Source organism: Macaca mulatta, chromosome 3, assembly GCF_049350105.2.
Source record: "Macaca mulatta isolate MMU2019108-1 chromosome 3, T2T-MMU8v2.0, whole genome shotgun sequence".
Lineage (NCBI taxonomy): Eukaryota > Metazoa > Chordata > Mammalia > Primates > Cercopithecidae > Macaca > Macaca mulatta.
In genome coordinates, this window is record NC_133408.1 from 186,841,673 (window position 1) to 186,865,369 (window position 23,697).

Below are 23,697 nucleotides of genomic sequence, written 5' to 3' on the forward strand. Positions count from 1 at the left end.
TATAAAGTGAATTAGAGGAGAGACTGGAAGCAGGGAGAGCATTCTGAGAGCTCTCAGGGGAGAAGGAGGGTTTGACCAAATACAGTGGCCACACGCGTGAAAAGCCATTACTGGAGAGGCAGGACCTCCAGCACCTGGGACATTGTGAAGGTGAGTGAGGAAGAACAAGAGCCATGGATGCAACAGAGATTCTGGCTGGAGGACTCGGAGGATGGCAGCATCAGCAAATGGTGTGGGAGGACAATAGAAAATAAACACAGTTTTGATGATAAAAAGACATTTTTTAAACATCTTGCAGCCATTTAAATAAAGATGTTTAATAGAAAGTTGGAAATTCAGGCCTAGATCTCAAAATCCAACCTAGCGCTGGAGATGTGGATATGGAAATCAATCTCCAATATTTGGATTGGAATGAGACTTCCTAGAAGGAGGATGCATTGAAAAAGTCCGCAATTCTTATGCAAGAATACAAATGGGATCAGTCTCATGGAGAAAAGGCATTACAAGAATACCAACTGCACCAAAAAGATTCCCTAGGGTTAAAACTAATAAAGAAGGCTTAGATTTCATTTTATTAGTGCAGGAGACTAAATAGAAGGACAATAGAAGAGAGATGGAAATGAGCTTCTATCCTTGGAAGTTGGATATGAAATTGTCTCTTCAAGAAGTTTGGGAGGTCAATAAAAAATAATGCAATATTGTAATTGAAGAAGTGAGTTGGAAAGGTGAGTTAGTTAAAAGACATTTGGTGGAGTTTTTTGTTTTCTTTATTTTTTCTCTGAAATCAAGACTTTAGGCTTGTCTCATTAAAAGAGTCGAGGCCTAGAGAGATGTTAAGGAATACAGGGGCACCATAGAGATATAGCTAATGGAACAAGGGAGAAAAGAGTTGGATGAGAAGATGGGAATAAACAGCCCGAGTAGGATTTGTCCCTTGTTGGACTGTGGAAGAAAGCCAGTTGGTAGTAGATTGTGGCTAGACCACACTTTATTAATCCATTTGTCAGTAAATATACATTTGAGATATTTCTAGGTTGGACTGATTATGCATAAAGCAACCAGGCTCTCAGGAGGTCAGCAAATAAAGGGAATAGGAAACCAGGCATAGTACAAACAGAGAAACATAATGTAAAAGTGGTTTTTTTTCTTCCCATGAAAGATGGAATCCAAGTATATTGGAAAAAATGGCTTCTGTAGTGAAGGAAACAGATAATAACAGGAAAATATTCTTGTTGAGCTTACATTTGAAGACAAAAAAGATGATGTCACCTGTGAGGAAGCAGCAAGAACAGCATGAACTTTAATAATCCATAGAAGAAGAAAAAATATCCAATGAAGATAAAGAGAAGCAATCAGAGATCAAACAGACATGTGCAAAATAAGATATGTTCATGAATGAGAAAGATTCCAGGAGAAGACGACTAAGGGAGATATTCAAGAAAAATTTTTTAACAAATTATTTCATTATCATCAGTTTTTTCATTATGAGTGATTTTTCTGATTTGTTTCAAAAGAAGAAACAGCAATGAACAAATGCTAAAGCTTAAAGAGAGTGTGGAAGAGGAGGGAAAAACAGAGCAAACAGCATTTATTTGAGAAGTTTTGCAGTGAAAGGGAATAGAAAACCAGGCATAGTACAAACGGAGAAACATAATGTAAAAAGGGTTTTTTTTCTTCCCATGAAAGATGAAATCCAAGTATATTGGAAAAAATGGCTTCTGTAGACCCAGGAATTGTCACTTATTTTGACTCTTCTATATTCTGAAGAAACATTACCTTCAGAATATATTATCATGCAATAGACAATAAAAATGGACACATATTAAATTGAGGAAGAGTAAAGTTATTAATACTCAACTCAGATATTACATCTAGTATTAGAATTATTAATATTTCATGGCATAAATTTATCCAACTAAAGAATCTCACATTTTGAAAAAGATAAAGTTGAAAGATGGTAATTTACCTTGCTATCACAAATAATTCTCACATTAACTAAAATTTGATAATTTTGTTAATTGTATGCTTATAAAAGGCACTTGGTTCCACATTTAGAAAAATATTTTATCCCAGGTACTTTCCAAGGAGTATATTATCATGTTTGCTGCCGTTAACACTGATCAAAAACCTGTGAAAGCAATGGTTTTGGAGGATAACCTGAGGGCAATGCAGTCTGTTCTTCTAGATACTGTAAACAATTTCTAGAGTAAGCTTGTCAGTAGGGAGCTGAATACCTGCATCAAAAGTTTTGGTTATTGCATCAAAAGTATTGGTTAAATTTGTGTTTACTGAATTTGAGGTTTGGCGTTTTTCCATGGGGCTACATTGAGGAAAACTGTAATGTATTTCCTCTGACATTTGTTGCTGTCTTTATACAGATCTTCTTGAACACTTCATTCTTTATGTAGCATAGTTTCTTTGATGTGAGGATTTGGGAAGTTTCTTTCTGGGCTCAATGTCTTGAGTATTATGCTTCTTCAAGCAACTGGTTAGATTTTATTTTAACAGGTAAGATGAACCTTGCAACTAATTCTGTCTGCAATTATGTGATATGCCAGAAATTTTAAAGCCAAATTTTTAGACACCCTCCTATACAACATTGTTTTTGGTTTTTCATATCTTTATCAAGCTAGCATATAGATAAGTATTTTTAATCAATTTTTAGAGAAATAAGTTCATTTAATGGCAAAAGTTTTTTTCCCCAATATCTTCTTATTTCCTGTTCCACTCTCCCTTTATACTTTTATATCAATTTGTTCACTTATCAACTTAGAAAGTACCTATTGGTTAATGAATTCTTGGGTCAATTACTAGTTAGTTACCTTACTTTTCCACACACCTGACCTATTGTTAGAAGTTATATTAAGACCGGTCGTGATGGTTCATGTCTGTAATCCTAGCACTTTAACAGGCCAAGGTGGGAGGATGACTTGAGCCCAGGAGTTTGAGGCTGCAGTGAGCTGTGATTATACCACTGCAGTTCAGCCTGGATTACAGAGCAAGACCCTGTCTCAAAAAAAAATTTTAAATTCTCTATTGATTAATTTTGTTATATTTAATAATATGCTTTCAAATTGGCCTACTCTTCTGTCAAATTTTGGTAATATCATTTGACTCTTCACTTGGAAGATGAGTATATTATTTACCATGTCCTTTCTTCTACATTTTCTTATCCATTTCTACCTCCAAACCTCTGCCTCTTAGGTTGTATTTTAACATTGCTAAGATTGATAATGTTACATTTGTTTTTCTTAGTTTGTCTAAATATTTATTTAAAATATCTCAAAATGGGTAGCATTTATCTAATTTTCATCCTTTCTTATGACTTGACATGAAGGATAAAGAGAAAATTAAAGGAAGTTTGGAAAGAAAAATAATATATTTGAAACAAATTTAAAATAGATTTCTGATGCTATATTAGATTATCATCTGAAAAATCATTTTGTCAATATCTTGGAAATTCAAATATGCATCCACTCTGTCACCCAGAAATTCTTCTCCTAGGCATTTATAACAAATGCTCACAGCAATTTTATTTATACTAGTAAAAAAACCCGGAAACATCCCAGTATCTATCAACACAAAAATAGATACAGGTTATAGTAAACTTATACAATGAAATAGTACACAGAAAAATGGAAATGTGCTATTAATAGTAACAATATGGGGAAATCTTAACAAAATTATTCTGAGTGAAAGAAGCCAGTGATGTTTGATTACTTTATTATGAAGTTCAAGAAAAGTCACAATTTGCTGGGTGCAGAGGCCCATGCCTGTAATCCCAGCACTTTGGGAGGCCAGGGTGGGCAGATCACTTGAGGTCGGGAGTTCAAGACCAGCCTGGGCAATGTGGTTAAACCCTATCTCTACTAAAAATACAAAAATGAGCCAGGCATGGTGGCCCGTGCCTGTAGTCCCAGCTACTCAGGAGGCTGAGGTGGAAGAATCATTTGAACGTGGGAGATGGAGGTTGCTGTGAGCTGAGACCATGCCACTGTACTCCAGCCTGGACAACAGAACAAGACTCTGTCAAAACAAAAGGCAAAATTAACTATGGTTATAGAAATCAGAAAAGTTGTATGCATAGGGTGAGGAATGACATTAATTGAAAAGATATTGACTGAGGGGATTGATGAGACTAATTTCTGGGATTATAAAGCGTTCTATATCTTGATGGGGAGTGAGGATCACATGGGTCAACACATTTCTCAAAACTAATCAAATTATTCACTTGTTTTCAGTTTACTGTATTAAAATTATTATCATTCTCTTTTAAAAAAATGACATATTGCTCCCTGAACAGTCTGCAGTTTCACTGAGAGATCAAATAATAAACATTATAGTTTTACTATTCATTATAATAAGTATTATGATATAGGTAAGCACAGAATTTCAGGATGAGCATCATGTAACCCCACTATGCATTTATCAAATATGTTTCACTTTCCTTCCGTGGCACATATTCCAGTCTCTTGGACACTAAGGTTTGATTAGTATGATACATGACCAATGGAATGTGTGCAGAAGTGATATTTTCTCTGTCAAATCTGGCCATAAACCCTAAGTTCATTCCTATATGTTTTGTCTTCTCTTTCTGTGGTGGACTTGAGAATCAGATGTTGATAATGAGAACCAAATGAAGTGAGCCTGGATCCCTGAATGACTGTGTGGAACAGTGCTCCTCTGCCCTTTTCCTTCTATACTGAAATAAGATGTGGGCAAAAAACAATCATGTATTACAGTAAACCACTGGAAAGAAGGAAACAAGAAAGGAGGGAAGGAAGGAAAAAAGAAAGATGAAAGGAAGGAGAGAAAGAGAAAAAAAGAAGAGAGAAAAAGGAAGGAAGTTGGAGAGAAGGAAGAAGAGGGAGTCAGAGAGTAAGAAAGGAATCCATTGTTCTTCTGCCAGGGACTTAGCCTGGAGATAAATAAACTGTGGGAGGCAGTAAAGCAATTAAAAAGACAGTCCACTGGTTGAGTAGGCTGAGAACAAATGATCACAAAGAATGAAACTTACTGAATACATCATCACGTGATGCCCCTAAAGAATAAACAGGGCCGGGCGCGGTGGCTCAAGCAGCACTTTGGGAGGCCGAGATGGGCGGATCACAAGGTCAGGAGATCAAGACCATCCTGGCTAACACGGTGAAACCCCGTCTCTACTAAAAAATACAAAAATCTAGCCGGGCGAGGTGGTGGGCGCCTGTAGTCCCAGCTACTCGGGAGGCTGAGGCAGGAGAATGTCGTAAACCTGGGAGGCGGAGCTTGCAGTGAGCTGAGATCCGGCCACTGCACTCCAGCCTGGGCCACAGAGGGAGACTCCGCCTCAAAAAAAAAAAAAAAAGAATAAACAGAAGGATCACTTGGACTCGGAAAGGGGAACATCACACACCGGGGCCTATCATGGGGAGGGGGGAGGGGGTAGGGATTGCATTGGGAGTTATACCTGATGTAAATGACGAGTTGATGGGTGCTGACGAGTTGATGGGTGTAGCACACCAACATGGCACAAGTATACATATGTAATAAACCTGCACGTTATGCACATGTACCCTAGAACTTAAAGTATAATAATAATAATAAATTTTAAAAAAGAATAAACAGAAGGAATCAAGAATCAGATTTTTAAGATTTTACTTGATTAATTTTCAAAGTCAAATTATTGCTTGCAAAATAATGCTGTTCTTAATTAATGCTTCTAGTATGATGATTCTAAAATGCTTTCAGAACATTGACAAAATTAAGAAGACAAGATGTATTTATTTGGGTCACGAGCAGTAGGGTCCAAATAGGGTATTGCTGCATATATATATGGAATATGTTGGCATGTCTCACAGTGTTTGACATGGTTTTGCAATCAAAAGAGTATATTTTTAGCAGAGTTCAAGTGAATTACCCAAGTGAACAAGCTAGATATGATTGGGGTAGGGGGTTAATTTTTACATCTCTCCTAGCAATTCTCTCCAGATTTTTGCATGATTGTTTTCTTTTTATCCCGTGATCTCTGACACCTAGCCACATTACATAATTATAATGGCATCCCCCTACAACTAGGAAAACCTTATACATTACCCTGGTGTCTTTCTGAGTCAGTCTAGCATGCTCTATTTTTTTTTCCTGTAAGATATTATCAAATATATGGTTTTTAACTACCAATGCTAACAGAACTGGTTTTTGTGCATCCAGAAATAACAAGAGCCTATGAAATGTGAATAGATGAGAATTTGGAAATGCACATTTATATTCATTTACTTAAGCACATGTATTGACCACTGAACACTGTGGTCATCAGATACACAGGGACCAAAGAGCTGTGGTCTGAAACCTCACAGCTGACTTACATACTTCTGAATCAGTCAGGGAGTTAATGAAAAACATAATGAAGTAATCACAATTGAGTGAAAAGAAAAAGAAGCACAGGATGCTCTTGATGCAGGCAAACTTCCAAATTGGGGCTTAGCCAGGAGAGTTATTGGCTTCATACAGGAAAGCATTCAAGAGTGAGCCAACAGAGTAAAGTGCGAGCAAAGCAAGTTTATTAGAGGAACAGAGTAGGGAAAAATGACTGCTCCATATACAGAGCGGGACATACGCAGAGTAGCACTTGTAGATTGCTGGCTAGCTATATTTATAGCTACTACTTAATTACATGCTAAATAAGGGCTAGGTAATTCATGAATTTTCTAGAAAAGGAGTGGGGACTTCCCGGAACCAAGGATTCCTCTCTTTTTATACCATGTAAGGTAATTTCCTGGCATTGTCGTGGCATTTGTAAACTGTCATGGTGCTGGTAGGAGGGCCTTTTAGTGTGCTATTGAATTATAATTGGCGGATAATGAACAGCGAGGACAACTAGAGGTTGCTTTCTTTGCCATCTTGATTTTAGCTGGTTTATTTACTGCATATGAAACAGGACTTTTCCCTTTTCCCCCTCACAAGATGTGTGATAGGGCTGTAGCTCACTTCTTCAGTGACCCCCTGCTCAAACCCATAGTGGGAGCATGCAGAGGGGCAGGTCATGGAGCCTCAAACCCGTAGTGGGAGCATGCAGACGGACAGGCCATGGAACTCCAACCCCATGGCGATATCTAGGGTTTAGTGTTTACAGCTCCTGAAGCCCCAGTGGGTGTGGGTGTTACCTTGTCCTCTTTTAGTCTTGCCATCTGCAGGTGGCTTGTGTTAATCAGCTCAATTAGACCCCCTGCTTTATTGCAAGGACAGAGGGCTTTCTGTATTCTGGGTTCTTGCCTTGGTGTAGCAGAAAAATCAGATCTCATGTGGACTTGGAGAATGGGTATAAGGTTTTATTGAGTGGGGGCAGGTCTCAGCAAGGTGGATGGCAAGGTCAGAAGGGGGATGGAGTGGGAAGATGGTCTTCCCCTGGATCTGTGCCATCCAGCTACCGGCCTCTCCTCCAGCTGCCCTCAGCCGAATTCCGTGTGCTCTTCCACTCCTCTGCTCCTCTCGATGTCCAGACACTTGTGTCTGTGTCTGCTATAGGGTCTTGGGGTTTTTATAGGCATAGGATGAGGGGTGTGCCGGCCAGAGTGGTCTTGGAAAATGCAACATTTGAGCGCAAAAACAGAAATGCCTGTCTGCACTTAGTTCCCTGGGCACAGGCCTGAGGGTGGAGCCCTCGCCAAGGACCCTGCCCTTCTCTATCCAGCACTTCTCTGCCCCCCTCCCATATCGCATTCTGTTTTGACTAGATCCTGCTTTGATCAGTACAGTCCTAACTGGTACTCAGAAAAAAAGTCCTGCTGATCTCCTACTATGAGGCACCCTATGGAACGAGGGGATTGAGGGGTGGTGAGGCAAGGTCCCTCCTGTCAGGAAGTGCTGTCTGAGCTGATTCCTACACAATGTGGAAGGCCAGCCAGATAAAACCGATGAGCAGCGACTCCAGGGGATGAGGCCAGATTGGAAGGGTAACAGGTGCAGTATTTTATGAAGGTCCTTCTTATCTTCCTGCCTCAGCAGGGAATATAGCTAGTCCTGGAAACTCACGTCAAGGCCGCAAAATGGAAAATCTATTTCAACCTTTTGATATAAGTTGTTAGCATGGGGAAAATAAAATCTAAAATCTTTCAAGAAATAAAATTTCAATGAAAGGGACGTGATTATAATGGTCACAGGTTTAGTACATTAACATAAAGAATAGTCAATATGTGTTTCAATGCCACAAAGGCATTTTATGTTTTAAGCAAATAAGATCTCTCACTTTAGGAAACATTCAAGTCGTTCTTGTTGTTTCCCTCACATAATTTCCCACCTGTGAGACCTGTTGTCAGTACGCGAAAAGCTCTTCCTAGATTTACTTACACAATAGCTAATTGTTTTAGGCACTTTTTTTAGTCTTAAGGAAAACCTTTACGTGAAGATACAGAGTCTCATTCATTCGCTATAGGAGCTCATGATCTTTTATGTTAGGTCTCCTAAAAAATGAGGTTTTAGTTAGGAATAAATATACTTATTCTCATCAGAATAATTTTTGTTACACTTCAAACCCCATAATAGTAAATTTGAGGGAAAAAATGTTAGTTCATGCATCACACATAGCATACTTCTAATACTTTATATAGTCTCCTCCAGTTTGATACATTATATGCTCCAAGTGATTACAAAATACTTTTCCAAAGTTTGCTGATTCTTAAATGTCAACTGGCTGGAAAGTCTTAGCCTTGTGCATCCTATCTAACTTGCAAGAAAGATTTAATTTCAAAGCCTCTTAGTCCATGGGCTGGCAAACCGTAGCCCATGGGACAAATCTTGTCCACGCCTGTTCTTTTAAAGTTTGTGAACTATGAATAATTTTTACATTTCACAAGTGTATTTAGAAAACAGAATAATAATATGGGATAGAGGGGCATGTGACCTGCAAAGCCTGAAATATTTACTGTCTGGTACTTTGCAGAAATGCTTTGCTTCATTACGTCTTAGACCATCTTAAATACTGTTTTAGCTGGAGAAAATAGTGCACCTAGTGGAAAATATTCAGTTATTAAAACTTCAGTGATGTTTACTCTAAAATTAACATTGTGGATGACTTACAATATGTTTTTAAAAAGTTCTAAATTTTGGTATGTATTTGCACAATTTATAAGACAAGAACTCTAAAAGTAGAACCATAGGTTTAGCATTTTATTATATTGATTTTAACTTCCCTTAACATCAAGCTTTGTGAGATACATATATGCTATCTTAATTATAATAATAAACCCTATTCTAAGCATATATACAAATCACTGCCTCTAAGAGACATTTAATAGCAAGAACATGAAGTTCTCAAGTTGTTGTAAATGGATTTTTTTATTACTTAAATGATAAATTTGGCTGGCATTTTTTATGTATCTTCAAAGCACTTGTTGTATACTATTTGTCTAAATGAAGGTTTAGTTGTAAAGTATATTGTTCTATGTGTATTGTTCTATGCAAAAAAGATTCAACTTTGCTTTAAGTTTGTAATTTCTGATGCAGGTTTCAAATCTTAAAGATTTTATAAAAACTCAGCTGTGTATCTTCTTTTTCGTTTTCACACCTATATGGAAAAGTATAAATGATTTTTTAAAAGAGCCAAATTATGTGAAAAAATGCTCCTTTTCAAGACCTATGACCGTTTATTCTTTACTTTAGTATTTACTAAATAAGATGCCCCCTAGCTGACAAATTCTTCTTTCCTTTTAGGAAACAGTATCATTCAAACTTTTAAATTACTTGTATTAAAACTGCAGAGGAGTTTGGGTGCTGATAATCACAAAAGAAGCTTGATTTAGGTAAATGTATGAGAAAACATAGTATTGAGTTTGTAAAAATTTGTGGAAATAAAATATAGAGGCCGGGCGCAGTGGCTTACGCCTGTAATGCCAGCACTGTGGGAGGCCGAGGCGGGCGGATCACGAGGTCAGGAGATCAAGACCATCCTGGCTAACATGGTGAAACCCCGTCTCTACTAAAAATACAAAAAATTAGCCAGCCGTGGTGGCGGGCGCCTGTAGTCCCAGCTACTCGGGAGGCTGAGGCAGGAGAATGGCGTGAACCCAGGAGGCAGAGCTTGTAGAGAGCGGAGATCGCGCCACTGCACTCCAGCCTGGGTGAGAGCTAGATTCCGTCTCAAAAAAAAGAAAAAAAGAAAAAAAAATAGAGAAGTAAAATATGAAAACATGATATACTAATAAATAGGCCAGAAATCAAATGTGCATCTAAAAAGTGATATGATAAAAATTATCCATCAGAATTTGATATTCAAATATATAATATTAAATATCAAAAATAAAATATATTGTACATAAATGGGAAGATATTTATTTCTAGTTGACAATTTGATTCTCAAATGAAGAGAGTGGAAGAACTTGTTACTTTGTCCCGAGTTTGTCTTTACTAGGTATTTGGCATCCAATTTTTTTTTTCCTTTTTTTTTTTTTTTTTTTGAGATGGAGTCTCACTCTGTTGCCCAAGCTGCAGTGCAGTGGCACGATCTTGGCTAACTGAAACCTCCACCTCCCAGGTTCAAGTGATTCTCTTGCCTCAGCCTCCCGAGTAGCTGGGATTACAGGTGCATGCCACCACACTTGGCTAATTTTTTGTATTTTTAGCAGAGACGGGGTTTCACCATGTTGTCCAACTTCTCTGAGTCTGTTTCCTGATTTGAAAAAATAGCATCCCTGACAAACAATAGACTATACTAGAACCCTTTAAATAATAGATATATAAATGTTAGACTTTTTGTTAAATCAATGGCTACACCTCCTTTTATGTTTCCTACCTTACCAAATACTGATATTTATGGAGACATTTCACATATATTTATACCTTTGTATTCAAGACAATCGATGGTTCACGCCTATGGCATTCTTTTGAAACGTTTAAAGCTTCAGTTAGGAAAGCATCTTAAATCTCAACATGCTTGGATAAAAGAAGTGGAAAAATCACAGTCTACTGGCGGACACCTATAGTCCTAAAAACTCAGGAGGCTAAGGAGGGAGGATCGTTTGATCACAGGAATTCAAGGGTTACAGTTAGCTGTGACTGTGCCACTGTACTGTAGCCTGGGTGATAGAGCGAGACCCTGTCTCTTAAAAAAATATATAATCATAAAAATAATAATAGAAATACAAACTATTGATACAGAGAATCCTGAAGAAAACATATAGCATGCATTTTTCCATAAGTAAAGCAAAGGTAAACCTTAGGTAAAACGCTATTATCCTAAACCTCAAATGTCTACAACATCTTTTAATTTTGCTGGTGAAATCTCAAATGCAGTAAATCTTCACTAATTATCTTTCCCTTCAAATATCGTTGTATTAGTCAATGTTATTTCAGTTGCTCAGAAACAAACAAATAAGGAAACAGATCAAATAATCCAAAAGGCCTTAGCAAGCTCTGGATTTAGATTCTCAAGTGATGTCATCGCAGATGTGCTTACTTTGTCTTTCTCTGACTTCCACTCAAAATGGCCAACAGAAGCTCAGTGGGAAGAGCGCCTCCTTTCCTACAGTTTGGTTTGTTTTCTTCTGACTCGCCATGCATTGGGATCCCAAGGTGTGGTAGGTGTCCTGCTGCTCTTCCACACCACTGTTCCAAATCTCCCCTCCCTAAACAGCCTCTGAAGCACTTCTGACCATATTATTTCATCTATCATTTTGTGTTTTATATCAGGCTATTGTCTTCTCCTATCTTCCTAGGAATTTCTCTTTTCTCAGAGATGGGGATTTTAGTGCCCTCAGTGTTAAAAATTATAAGATGTATAACTTTCTTGCTTAAAACTCTCCAATAGATTTACTTCCAGCACACATAAATGAAATCTGGAGCGTGATCACAATGTACAGGCCCTCCTCGTTCTGTTCTTGACCTCTCCATATTCTCCTGTGTTCATTCCTTCTCCACACTCTTCCAACAACACTGACTTCCTTGCTGTCCCTAAAAACAGTCCCTAATGCTCGTGCCATTTGCCTTTCTGGCCATTGCATAAACTATATATGTAATTGTATAATTATATGATTTACGTATAAAACATATATAACAATATGTACTTATTACATATAACATAGTGTCAGCATTATATATGTATGTATACATATATATGTGTGTGTATGTGTGAGATATATATATATATATTCAGGTTCAGGTGTACATATGAAGGTTTGTTACACAGATAAACTCTCATGTCACAGGGGTTTGTTGTATGGATTATTTCATCACCCAGATATTAAGCCCAGTACCCAATAGTTATCCTTTCTGCTCCTCTCCCTCCTTCTACCCTCCACTATCCAGGAGACCCCAGTGTCTGTTGTTTCATTCTTTGTTTATTAGTTCTCATCATTTAGCTCCCACTTATAAGTGAGAACATGTGTATTAGGTTTTCTGCGTTCGTTTACTAAGGATAATAGACTCCAGCTCCATCTCATTCTTTTGTATTGCTGCATAATTTTCCACGATGTATATATAGCGCATTTTCTTTCTCCAATCTCAGTTGATTATATGTCTTTGCTCTTGTGAATAGTGCTACCATGAACATTTGCATGCATGTGTCTTCATGGTAGAATGATTTATATTCCTCTGAGTATATTCCCAGTAATGGGATTGCTGGGTCAAATGGTAGTTTTTCCTTTAGCTCTCTGAGGAATCGTCATACTGCTTTCCACAATGGTTGAACTAATTTCCATGCTCACCAACAGTGTATAAGTATCTCCTTTTCTCCAAAATCTAAATGTAAAACCCAAAATTATAAAAACTCTGGAAGGCAACCTAGGCAATACCATCCTGGATATAGGAATGGGCAAAGATTTCATGCCAAAGACACGAAAAGCAATCATAACAAAGCAAAAATTGACAAATGGGGTCTAATTAAACTTAAGAGCTTCTGCACAGCAAAAGAAGCTATCAACAGAGTATAACAGACAACTTACAGAATGGGAAAAAATGTTTGCAAACTTTGCACCTGACAAAGGTCTAATATCCAGCATCGATAAGGAACTTAAACAAATTTACAAGAGTAAAACAACCCCACTGAAAAGTGGGCAAAGGATATGAACAGACACTTTTCAAAAGTGGCCAAAAAGCCTATGAAAAAAAAAGCTCACTATGTAGTTTAATAATATAAATGCCATGAAAACTGCAACTCTGTCTACATTGTTGATTTGAACAATATCTGCTACGTAGAAGACTCTCAAATATCCCCTGAGTGAATGAAGGGTGAATGAATAAATACATAAGTAAATGTATGAATGAAACATTTTAGCAGAAGGGCTAAAACTGAGTCTCACTGAGTTAGGTGCCCACCCTGGTGGTAAGGAGTAATGTCTGCCTCTCTAGCATCATATGGATTAAGAGTGAATTTTTTTTTCTTTTTTTTTGTGAGACAGGGTCTGACTCTGTCACCCAGGTTGGAGTACAGTGGTGTGATTTCAACTCACTGAAACCTCTGCCTCCCGAGTTCAAGTGATTCTCCTGCCTCAGCCTTCCAAGCAGCTGGGATTACAGGTGTGCATGACCACACCTGACTAATTTTTGTAATTTTAGTAGAGACAGGGTTTCAGCATGTTGGCCAGGCTGGACTTGAACTCCTGACCTCAAGTGATCAGCCCACCTTGATCTCCCAAAGTGCTGGGATTACATGTGTGAGCCACTGCACCCGGGCAAGAGTAGAATATTAAGAGTGAACTTTTTAAAGAAAATCCAGATGCTATTACTCAAAGAGAAGAGGTTGCTGAGCAGTCAAGCAATAAATGTTGATCATATCATTCCCTCTCTTCCCTTTTCTGTCACCAATGCCTGCACACTAATATCTTGGAATAGGTTGGTTATATCTTCTACTCCCTTCTTTCAAGATGTTAATAATTCTTCTTTTGAAATATCACATCTGCCTTTTATTTATTTATTGCCCATGCCACCACATTGGTATTCACCTTCAATTACTTGTTGCTAATCTTCTTGCTCCCAGTATGATTTCCCATTACCCTGGATCTCCTCAGTATGACTTTTATTGTCTTGAAACAACAACAACAACAACAACAACAACAACAACAACAACAACGCATGCTATATTATTTTGTCTCTGATCAGACAGAACCTGTTAAAACATTTATGATATTTTTCAACATAAATACTTTCTCCCAGTTAGACTTGTGTCTTTATTCCTAGTCCTGGTTGCCTAGTCCTGAACACCCTTGGTTCATGTTTCCTGAGAATCTACAATCTTAGTTCAAAAATTCATTTTATAAATTAGCTCATCAAATCTTTTTGTGAGACATACAGGGCAAAGGAAAAGTATTTTTTTTTAAGTCCTAGTGAAGTTACCCATACGGAGCAAAATTTCAGCATAACTATCCCTGGACTCTGAGTCTTATACCCTAGGTCTGAAATCCTCCTTTATGCCAACCTATTCTTCAATATATCCTATGCCCTTTCTCTCTTGTCTTTCAAACACCGCTCTGTCCTTCTATGCAGCTGAGCTCTAACTCTGTAGAATTTGCCTGATTACATAAGCTCACGGAACTCCAAATATAGGTAAAATTACTAGTTACATCAGGTACTTCCATAGTTCCTTTTAATGCTGCATTTTGCAATATCATTTCAGATTTTATTTTAGACCTCATAAGATTGCACATGTCTTAGAGATAGTGTTTCAGGAGAGTTTTGTTGTTGTTTTTCTGAGTATTGACATAAAACCTAGCAACATGCTAAGCATATAGTTAATTTTCAAGTTAAAATTGTTCGGTGGCTTTTGTTGAGTATTATTTAAGATCATGAATTTTGGATTAACACCTATCCAATTGTAGATTTAATTCACATGATTTTGGTCAAGGATTCTAATTGTTCTTGCATTTGAAGTCGGAGAACCCAATAGAGATCTTACAATATAGCCATGGTTTAATAGAATACTTGGTTAGATTTTTAGATTCTTTGTAAAACTAACAGCTGGCTAGAAAAGTTCCTACAAAGAAAATGTCTTTTTAGAAATGTTTTTTTCTGATGAAATTGTGTCAGCAGGATGCAATGAGGATGCTCTATTAAGTGTTAAAATGCAAGACCTACTGCTCAAATAGTTTTGTTTTATGGATTACAGAAGTGTATGGCTATTTTTAAAAGGCAGTGGTAGTATGCAGCTCATTTGAGAAAACCAAGAAGAGCACAGCAGGAATCATCACTGAAGAACATTCCAATTTTTAAAACATGTAATTGTCCATGTCATAGACTAAATATTATCCATTATGTGGATTGCTGGTACCATCTAAAGGTTATATAAAATTTTTTAAATGCAGGGGAAATCTTTCAATATACTTCTCATAATTACTAGGCCTTACATTACACATTTTGTATTTCGGAGGGCAAGAATTTGATGGGGGAATGAGGGTTGGGTGACAAATCTTCTACTACAAACTTGCATTTGTGATGCTTGGATGAACTTAAGCCAGCGCTTTCAATTCCGAAGCTACTCTGTATTTTCTTTTTTTAATTAAAAACATCTCTCACTCTTTACTTTGTATTAGTAGTCTAACTTTAAAACATCATTATTAAAGAAAAAATTTTTAAAAGATCGTACTCCTGGTTTTAGATAGAACCAAATTCAGTCCTTAGGCAAAGGAGACAACATACTAACAATGTAATATAATGGCTGTGTTGCATCTTTTCATGATTTAAAAAATAATTTTTAAAATTTCTATTTGTATTATTTTAAGATAATTTAAATCTAAAAGAGAATGCCTTCTAAAAGGTAAGGCTAAAATCTCAAGTTATCTATTAAAGGGACATTTAGAATGCATATTTATATGATTTTAAGATAATTTAAATAAACCTAAAAGAATATCTTCTAAAAGATAATGCTATAGCCTCAACTTATCTATTATAGGGACATTTAGAATGTATATAAGAAGCTGAAACTGCTCATGTTTAAAATAGTGCAAGCTTTCATTTATTTGAATTACATCCTCTAAAATATAATCGTTTCTTTCTTTAAATCTTCCCTGAATTATAACTTTATACTGACATTTTCTTTTTCATTAGATGGTTTTTTTTTTTTTTTTTTTTTTTTTTTTTTTTTTTTTTTTTTGAGTACTGAGTGTACGGTTTCACACATCCCTGAATATCCCATACTATCTTGCTCTAACTTATGAAATAGATAGTTTGTAAATCCTTGTTGAATGATTAATGTTATGTATGCCTCCCAAAAAAATCCATTTGTTCTCCTCTGGGGGGCGGCGGGGGGAAAGACAATGTGAACTTTCAATATCAGATGAAAATTCTTGGATAATTATTCTTTTGATGGAATCTTCTTTTTTTTTTTTTTTTTTTTTTTTGAGACGGAGTCTCGCTCTGTCGCCCAGGCTGGAGTGCAGTGGCGCGATCTCGGCTCACTGCAAGCTCCGCCTCCCGGGTTCACGCCATTCTCCTGCCTCAGCCTCCCGAGTAGCTGGGACTACAGGCGCCCACAACCGCGCCCGGCTAATTTTTTGTATTTTTAGTAGAGACGGGGTTTCACTGTGGTCTCGATCTCCTGACCTTGTGATCCGCCCGCCTCGGCCTTCCAAAGTGCTGGGATTACAGGCGTGAGCCACCGCGCCCGGCCTCTTTTGATGGAATCTTCTATAATGAGAAAAATTGAATTAACATGTTTCTGATCCATTGAACAAATTCTCTAAATGTGTCTACTCCAATAAAAGGTAGAAAACTCGGACCTCTTCACAACGTGTTCAATTGTTCTTCTTTATCTCACTAATGTCGAAATGTTCTCTTTAAATTTCTAATGGTTTTATGGGAGAAAATGTGGAGGAGAATTTTAGAAAGCAAGACATATGGTTCGATTCTATAAAAATCATTTATTGTATAAATTAAATGCAAAATATTAGAACTCATTTAAATGTGTATGGAACACAACAGCGGGGGGCCAGTTAGTCTTTCGTTCTTTTAACTTATATTTACACGGATGAAAGGAACTATAGAAAATCTGACCTGTTTTCCATTTCAAACTGGACTTATTTTCAAATTAAAAGTAAGGAAGCAGCTTTCTTCAAATTATTTATGGTGTAAGAAATTGCAAGCCCTACCATTGGATGAGATTTGTGTTTATTCTAGCAGATAGAGAACATGATTGTTTCTAAAGTATTTTTCCCAATTTTTAAAATACCATTTCCTTGTCCAGGCATTTCCTGGAAACGTTAACTCTGATGGTGTGGTCCGGCATGAATTACAGCATCCTGTTATCGCCCGCTATGTGCGCATCGTGCCTTTGGATTGGAATGGAGAAGGTCGCATTGGACTCAGAATTGAAGTTTATGGCTGTTCTTACTGTGAGTATCATGTTATTTAAATTTGTGGCAGGTTTTATCTTTATTTAAATAGTAAGCTGTTTTTTAAAAAATTATTTCACATTACTTGCTTTCTCTGACAATAAACTAGCTTCTCATTTACATATGTGTGTATCTATGCATAGATACATATATATATAAAATAAAAGGTTGTTTCCCTATTTGTATGTTATAAATGTATATTATAAACACACACAGAGACTAACAGACATGTCACTATATCTTAATTATACTTTAGGTTGAAGATTTGGAAAGTTTTTTTTTGTTCGATAGACTAAATAATAAAGCTTATTAATAAAATTGCCTTGTCTTATGAAATATTTAAAAAGGGGCAAGCTATATTGTTATCTATGTATTTGGGTCTTTATGATGGGTTTTGAAAACATTTCGAAGAACTTCCTTCCAGTTCACTAAGTGTCTCTCTTCAGTTATGCGTATTCTTATACTGAAGCCAACCACTGGGTTTTAAAGTCAATGACGTTTTCTCTACCAAATTTAATTTAGTTTTTCAAATCGATTTGGTCATCTAAAGAAGTTATTTTCCCTTAAACATATTTTAAATCTCTCTTGTTATTTCTTCAATACATTATGCTTATATCTAAGGATTCCAACATATGAATCTGGGGGATTATAATTCTTCTGTCACTTGTTTCTGCTAATTTTTGCAAATGGTAGTTGTTTTCTCCTACTCTCCTACCTCCCTCTTTTTCTTCTTATCCCCTTTGCCTGTCTGTCCTTTTTATCCTTATCCTTATGCTTATCCATATTCTTTACTGCGACCTCAATTTCTTTAAAATTTTATCAGTGGAAATTTGTTTGGGCCAAGGTTGATGGTGAATTCTTATCCATATTCTTTACTGCGACCTCAATTTCTTTAAAATTTTATCTGTGGAAACTTGTTTGGACCAAGGTTGATGGTGAATTCTTCTTCAGAGGATATATCTTTGCTTATTTGCTTCTGTGAAGGCGATACCAACACAGAACTGCTTTCAAGATTATCTCTAGTTGTGGTTGTTGTTTCTTTGTGAGACTGCTAGGCAGTATACATTTAATCTATGAACACATGATTTGCAAACATTGGCTTCAAAATATGATTTCCCTAGTAAAATATGCTTTCCTCATTCCTGGAAATTTTTCTTCCTGCTGTTACAATTGCCTGGGGGAACAAAGAGGCTGGGTATCAACTAGGAGGGGGATTGGTTCCTCTGTGTTTTGCAAAAAGTCTCTTATTAGCCCCTTTCTTACTCATTCCTATAAACCCACAAAAATGAGTTCACACTAAGCAGAAAATTTCAAATGCCTCCGTTGGACAAGCTCTCTAAAACACACTAGATACTTAGTATTTTATATAAAAGAATATATGAAGCTTTCGCCTCTATATAAAGTTAGTAACAGAAATTGGTCAAAATATCAGCTATAATAGTGCCCAAATACCGTCTTATTAATTCATAGGCAATAGTGTTATGTGCAAACTACAAAAAAGGGGTCATGGAGGTCATTTAAAAATTCTCAAAAACTGTTTATTTGGTTGCCATTTTATTGTAGCAGATAAAATTAGTAGAGAGACAAAAGATTTAGTTCTTCAGGAGAATGTAGCTCTTTAGAAGGAAAATTTAGCATTTCTGGAGAGGCCCAAAAAGAGGTCTAACATAAATTAGAATCCTTGGTCGTATGTGGTCTAGTCATTCATAGAGTGTCAAGTTCACACATAGTCTTGCTCTCAGCGGAGCATCATGACGGGAAGGCCAGAACAAAATGTGATATAATTGTGACCAGCACAAATTTTGTTAAGAGCCATGTTTAGCTTTTAGTAAATAAATACAGACACACACACACACACACACATATATAGATATATATACACACACATATATATATACACATACACATATATATATAAAAAAAATCTTTCATGGAGACTATGTGTATGTGCAATTTATTTTATTAGCAATTATGTAATGAGCACTTTTCATGTATGATAAACATATTAAATGGTAGCATTACCACAGTAGATGAGAAAGACATGGTCTTTGAGAGATGAAGTGGGATAAATAATTTCATAGAGTTAATCATAATAAAAATAGTAAACGTTAAAATTTACCCAAAAGCACATAGCCTGAGTGATAGATCTGAAAGGGAAACCAGGTGGTCTGGTATAGTGCCAAAGGTCTCTATCACTGTCCTGTTTTTAGTCCCAGCAAAATGAGCACCCATCTGACCATCCACAGTTTAATCAAAACATCATATCAAGACACCGCAACCACTGATCAGGCCTTCTCCCAGTTACTGCAACTCTTAAATGTAAAAATTCACCTGATTTGTATCACCATAGATTAGTTCTTGTTTTTCAAAAAAATTTCATGCAGATGGAGTCATAAAAGATGCATTATTTTACACTTGACTTCTTTAGTTAAAAATCATATTTCTGAGAATTATCCATGCTGATATTAGAGACAGTAGTTTCTTTTCCTCAGTATGATTCTATCTTGTGAATATTCTACAATCATTTGTTTATTTCATGTTGACGAACGTTTGAGTTGTTTCTAGATGTTGGCTATTTCTAAGGAATTACTAAAAATGTTTCTGTTGGGTATAGACCTGGGGGTGGTAATAACAAACTAGCATACATGTGTGTTCACCTTTGGCCAATAATGACACAAATTTTTCTAAATTGGTTATACCAATTCAAAGTCTCCAATACAATTAACTAGAGTTCCTCATGCTTACAAATTAAGATATTTAGTATTGTTTAAAAGTTTAGCCATTCTGGTGAGTGTTTGTCATATCTCATTTTAGTTATGTTTCTGATTTTTAAAACAGGTTATGCTTATTTGTCATATGTATACCTTTTTTTAAGTGTTTGTTCAAGAATCTTGCTCATATTTCTATGGATTCCCATTTATCTATTTATGTATCTATCATCTATCTATTGATAATCTATTTGATTGTTTTAAGTAGTTTTTGCGGCTCTTCTTCATTCTCATTACGATTGCTAGACACGTATTTATTTTTGATGTGACTTTTTTTACAGTAATAATTTTAAAGCAAACATTGTCAATGAGGTCACTTAGGAGTCCACAGGTGTGGACTTAAACTGTGACCACATGTTCTATCACTGTTACAAGTAGATTTATAAAGTTGTGAGTTTGTGCTGTCATGGGCTTTTCTATCAAGACTGGGCTTTGACAATTACAAGAACAGAAGGAAAAATAAAAAGCAAATCAGGAAGACAGACTTTTCTACGGTATAAGCCCCTTTGGGGGAAAATCATATAGGTTTGGGAAACTATATTAACATTTATATCAATGGATACCAGTGGAGTAAGTAACTTAGCAACATAAAATTTAGAAAGTAGCATTTCAGTTGGATGTAGTAAGTTGGGTAATGACCTCTCATAACATAAAGCCTTTATTCTTGGAAGTTGTAAGCATGTAAGTATTTGCAGATGTGAGTTAACAATCATGACAGGGAAAGACAATTTTACATTAGCCAGGTGGGCCCTAAGTGCAATCACATGTATCATTGTGAAAGGTAGGCAGGGAGAGATTTCACAGATAGGAAAGCAGAGAATGTGAACACCTTGGAACCAGAGACTGCAGTGATGTGACGATAAGCCAAGGAATGCCAGCAGCTACCAGGAGAGGGAAAGGAAAGGGGCAGATTTTCTCTGGAGGGAATGTGATCTTGCCAACACATCGATTTCATTCAGTGACACCGCTTTGGAACTTCTGACCTCCGAAGTTGTGAAACAACAAATTTCTGTTATTTTAAGTCACTAAGTTTGGGATAATCTGTTATAGCAACAACATGAAACTAATACAAGAGTCAATATACTTTAGGAAAGAAAAGACAAAAATAGGCCTGAGCAATGTTCTCTGATAGAACTTTCTACAAAGATGTAGATGTTGTCAGTATGCTCTAACCACTAACCATATGTGCCTATTAGCATGTGAAATGTAGCTAAGACAACTGTGGAACTAAAATTTTAATTTCATGTAATTTTTAATTCATTTGAATTCAGATTTAAATAATGTGACTACTGGCTAACATTGGACAGTGCAGCTTAGAGGAGACAAAGCATCTATTTTTTCATGTCTTTTTATAACATGAAGGACCTATAAAAGTTAAGTGTCAGTCTCTATTTTTTTTTCTTAGTTTGAAAGACAAAAATTTAATTATCCTGAAAACTGTCTTTACTGTCAATAATGTAATGACCAGTCATCTTACTAACCACACAGTTTTAGTCTGTTTTGTGTTACTATAACAGAATATCTGAGACTGGGTAATCTAGAATGAACACAGGTCTATTTCTTACAGTTCCGGAGGCTGGGGAGCTCAAGGTCAAGGGACATGCATCTGGTGAGGGCCTTCTTTTTGTATCATGTCATAATAGAAAACTGGGCCCTCATGACCTATTCATGTCTTAAAAGTCCCACCTCTCCACACTGTTGCATTGGGGGTTAAGTTTCCAAATATTGAACTCTGAAGGATGCGTTCATACCAGAGCATACACCAAATGTCCAGATAAGATGGTTTTCCATTTATTATTTGCTAAGAATGCAAATTACATTTATCCCGTTTCCAAGAAAAATATACGTGTTTATATTTTAAAATATATGTATATGTTAAACGTATTTGTTACGAAACACTTTCCAAAAGTTACTTCGATGTAAATTTTCTATACTAGAGTTCAAACTAGAAAGAGCCCTTAGAAGATGATACTCCGTGTACCCGAGCTTAGTGAACTGTTGTCTCAAGAGCTTTCTTTTGATTTTTCAATGACAAAAGGAATCATAGAACTTTGAGTTGGGAAATGTAGATTAGACACAGCCCCCCCATTTTGCCCTCCTAGAGAATAGCAGTGCTGTGTACTCTAGGGTCTCAGCAAGGAGAAACATCGTTTTGATCCTGCCTGTGGAAGAGAGATGAATTCTCTAATCTGTCTGGAAACTACTGAGAGCGTGTACCTGGGATCCATCTTAAACCTGCAAGAGAATGGGACTTCTTTCACCGCAAAGTTTGCCAGAAAACTAGAGAGAGAGAGAAATCATAATGTGAGCACTGTTTCTGTTTGACCGTGAGTCTGGTGTAACTCCCCTTGTGTTTGCCATCTTTCCTCTGTGCATTTCCTCCATGATCACTTTGTCGTCTGAGCAATGAGGTACTTCTCAAGGTTGAAATAAGAGGCTGACTCTATTCCAGGTGGAGAATTTCGTTCCAGGCCACTGCTTTGAAGCCTTTAGGGCTTCTATTGTTCCTATTTCCTGACTTGTCTTGAATATAATATGAATTCCAATTTTAGTAAATCTAAGCTCATTTTGAAACATTCTGCTTCCTCTACGTTTGGTTTTCCCTCAAGTTTAGTTGAAACAAGTGCATTAAGTTATTTTTAAAACTTAGCAATATGTCCCATGCCTTTTGATTCAGTGAGCTTCCTCCCACAGCACAGACACTGATCTTCTTACGCGATACCAGTGGGACTTCATAAAGCAAAAGGAAGAGGTCTCAGATTAATAATTTCAAAAAATCATTTATGGCTGCATTACTCAAACATTCATTTTAAAAAGCCAAACCCAGTGCATTGATTAAAGTACTGAGCATTTTTGATGGCAAATACTTAATTAGCTTTTAGCCAGAGTCCTCTTAAAAGTAAGGACGGCACCTTGGGAAACCAACGTACATGCAACGAAAGTAATTTTTATATAGGCTTTTAATTTGGATGAATAAATAATAGAAACTGTATGTCACTGAGTGCAAATCATAATGGAAAATTATGTTGCTGCCTGAGAAAAAAGGAAAACATATCAGGAGAAGTTAAATACAAATAAATAAAAGACAGTGTTTGATTGATGGCACATCTGCATCTCTAGTGAGAGTACCCTCTTCTCAGGACACACACTAACTCCCCTCACTCTCATTCTGCTTAGGCAAGAGATGCTGCCAAGTACAGATGTGTTAGTTTCCTGGGGTCTCTGTAAAATAGTTCTGCAATCTTAAGACAAATTTAAGACAATAGAAAGGTATTCTATCATGGTTCTAGAGGGCACAGTCTGAAGTCAAGGTGTTAGCAAGGGTAGTTCCTTCTGGAAGCTTGGAGAGAGAAACATTCCATGTCCCTCACCCATCTCCTGGTGGTGGCCAGAAGTCCTTGGCGTTCTTTGGCTCGTTCCTGCCTCATTTCAATCTCTGCCTTTGGGTTCACGTTCACATGAACTTCTTCGCTTTTGTCTGTGTCTCTATGTCTTCACATAGTCTTCTTCTAAGGACATCGGTTATTGGAATTAGGATCTACCCGAAACCAGGATGACCTTATCTTAACAATCCACAATGACCGAATTTTGAAATAAGGCCATGCTTTGAGGTTTTGAGTGGACATGGACTTTCAGAAACA

General features: G+C 36.7%; 1 protein-coding gene across 1 annotated transcript in view; it reads left to right on the forward strand.

Moving 5' to 3' along the window:
• The window catches only part of CNTNAP2 (contactin associated protein 2), a 2,249,322-nt gene that overhangs the window by 868,411 nt on the left and 1,357,214 nt on the right, over positions 1–23,697 (forward strand). Inside the window, exon 4 of the mRNA XM_001094652.5 lies at positions 17,141–17,288. Coding sequence (XP_001094652.1) covers positions 17,141–17,288 — 148 coding nt within the window. The remainder of the gene's footprint in view (positions 1–17,140; positions 17,289–23,697) is intronic.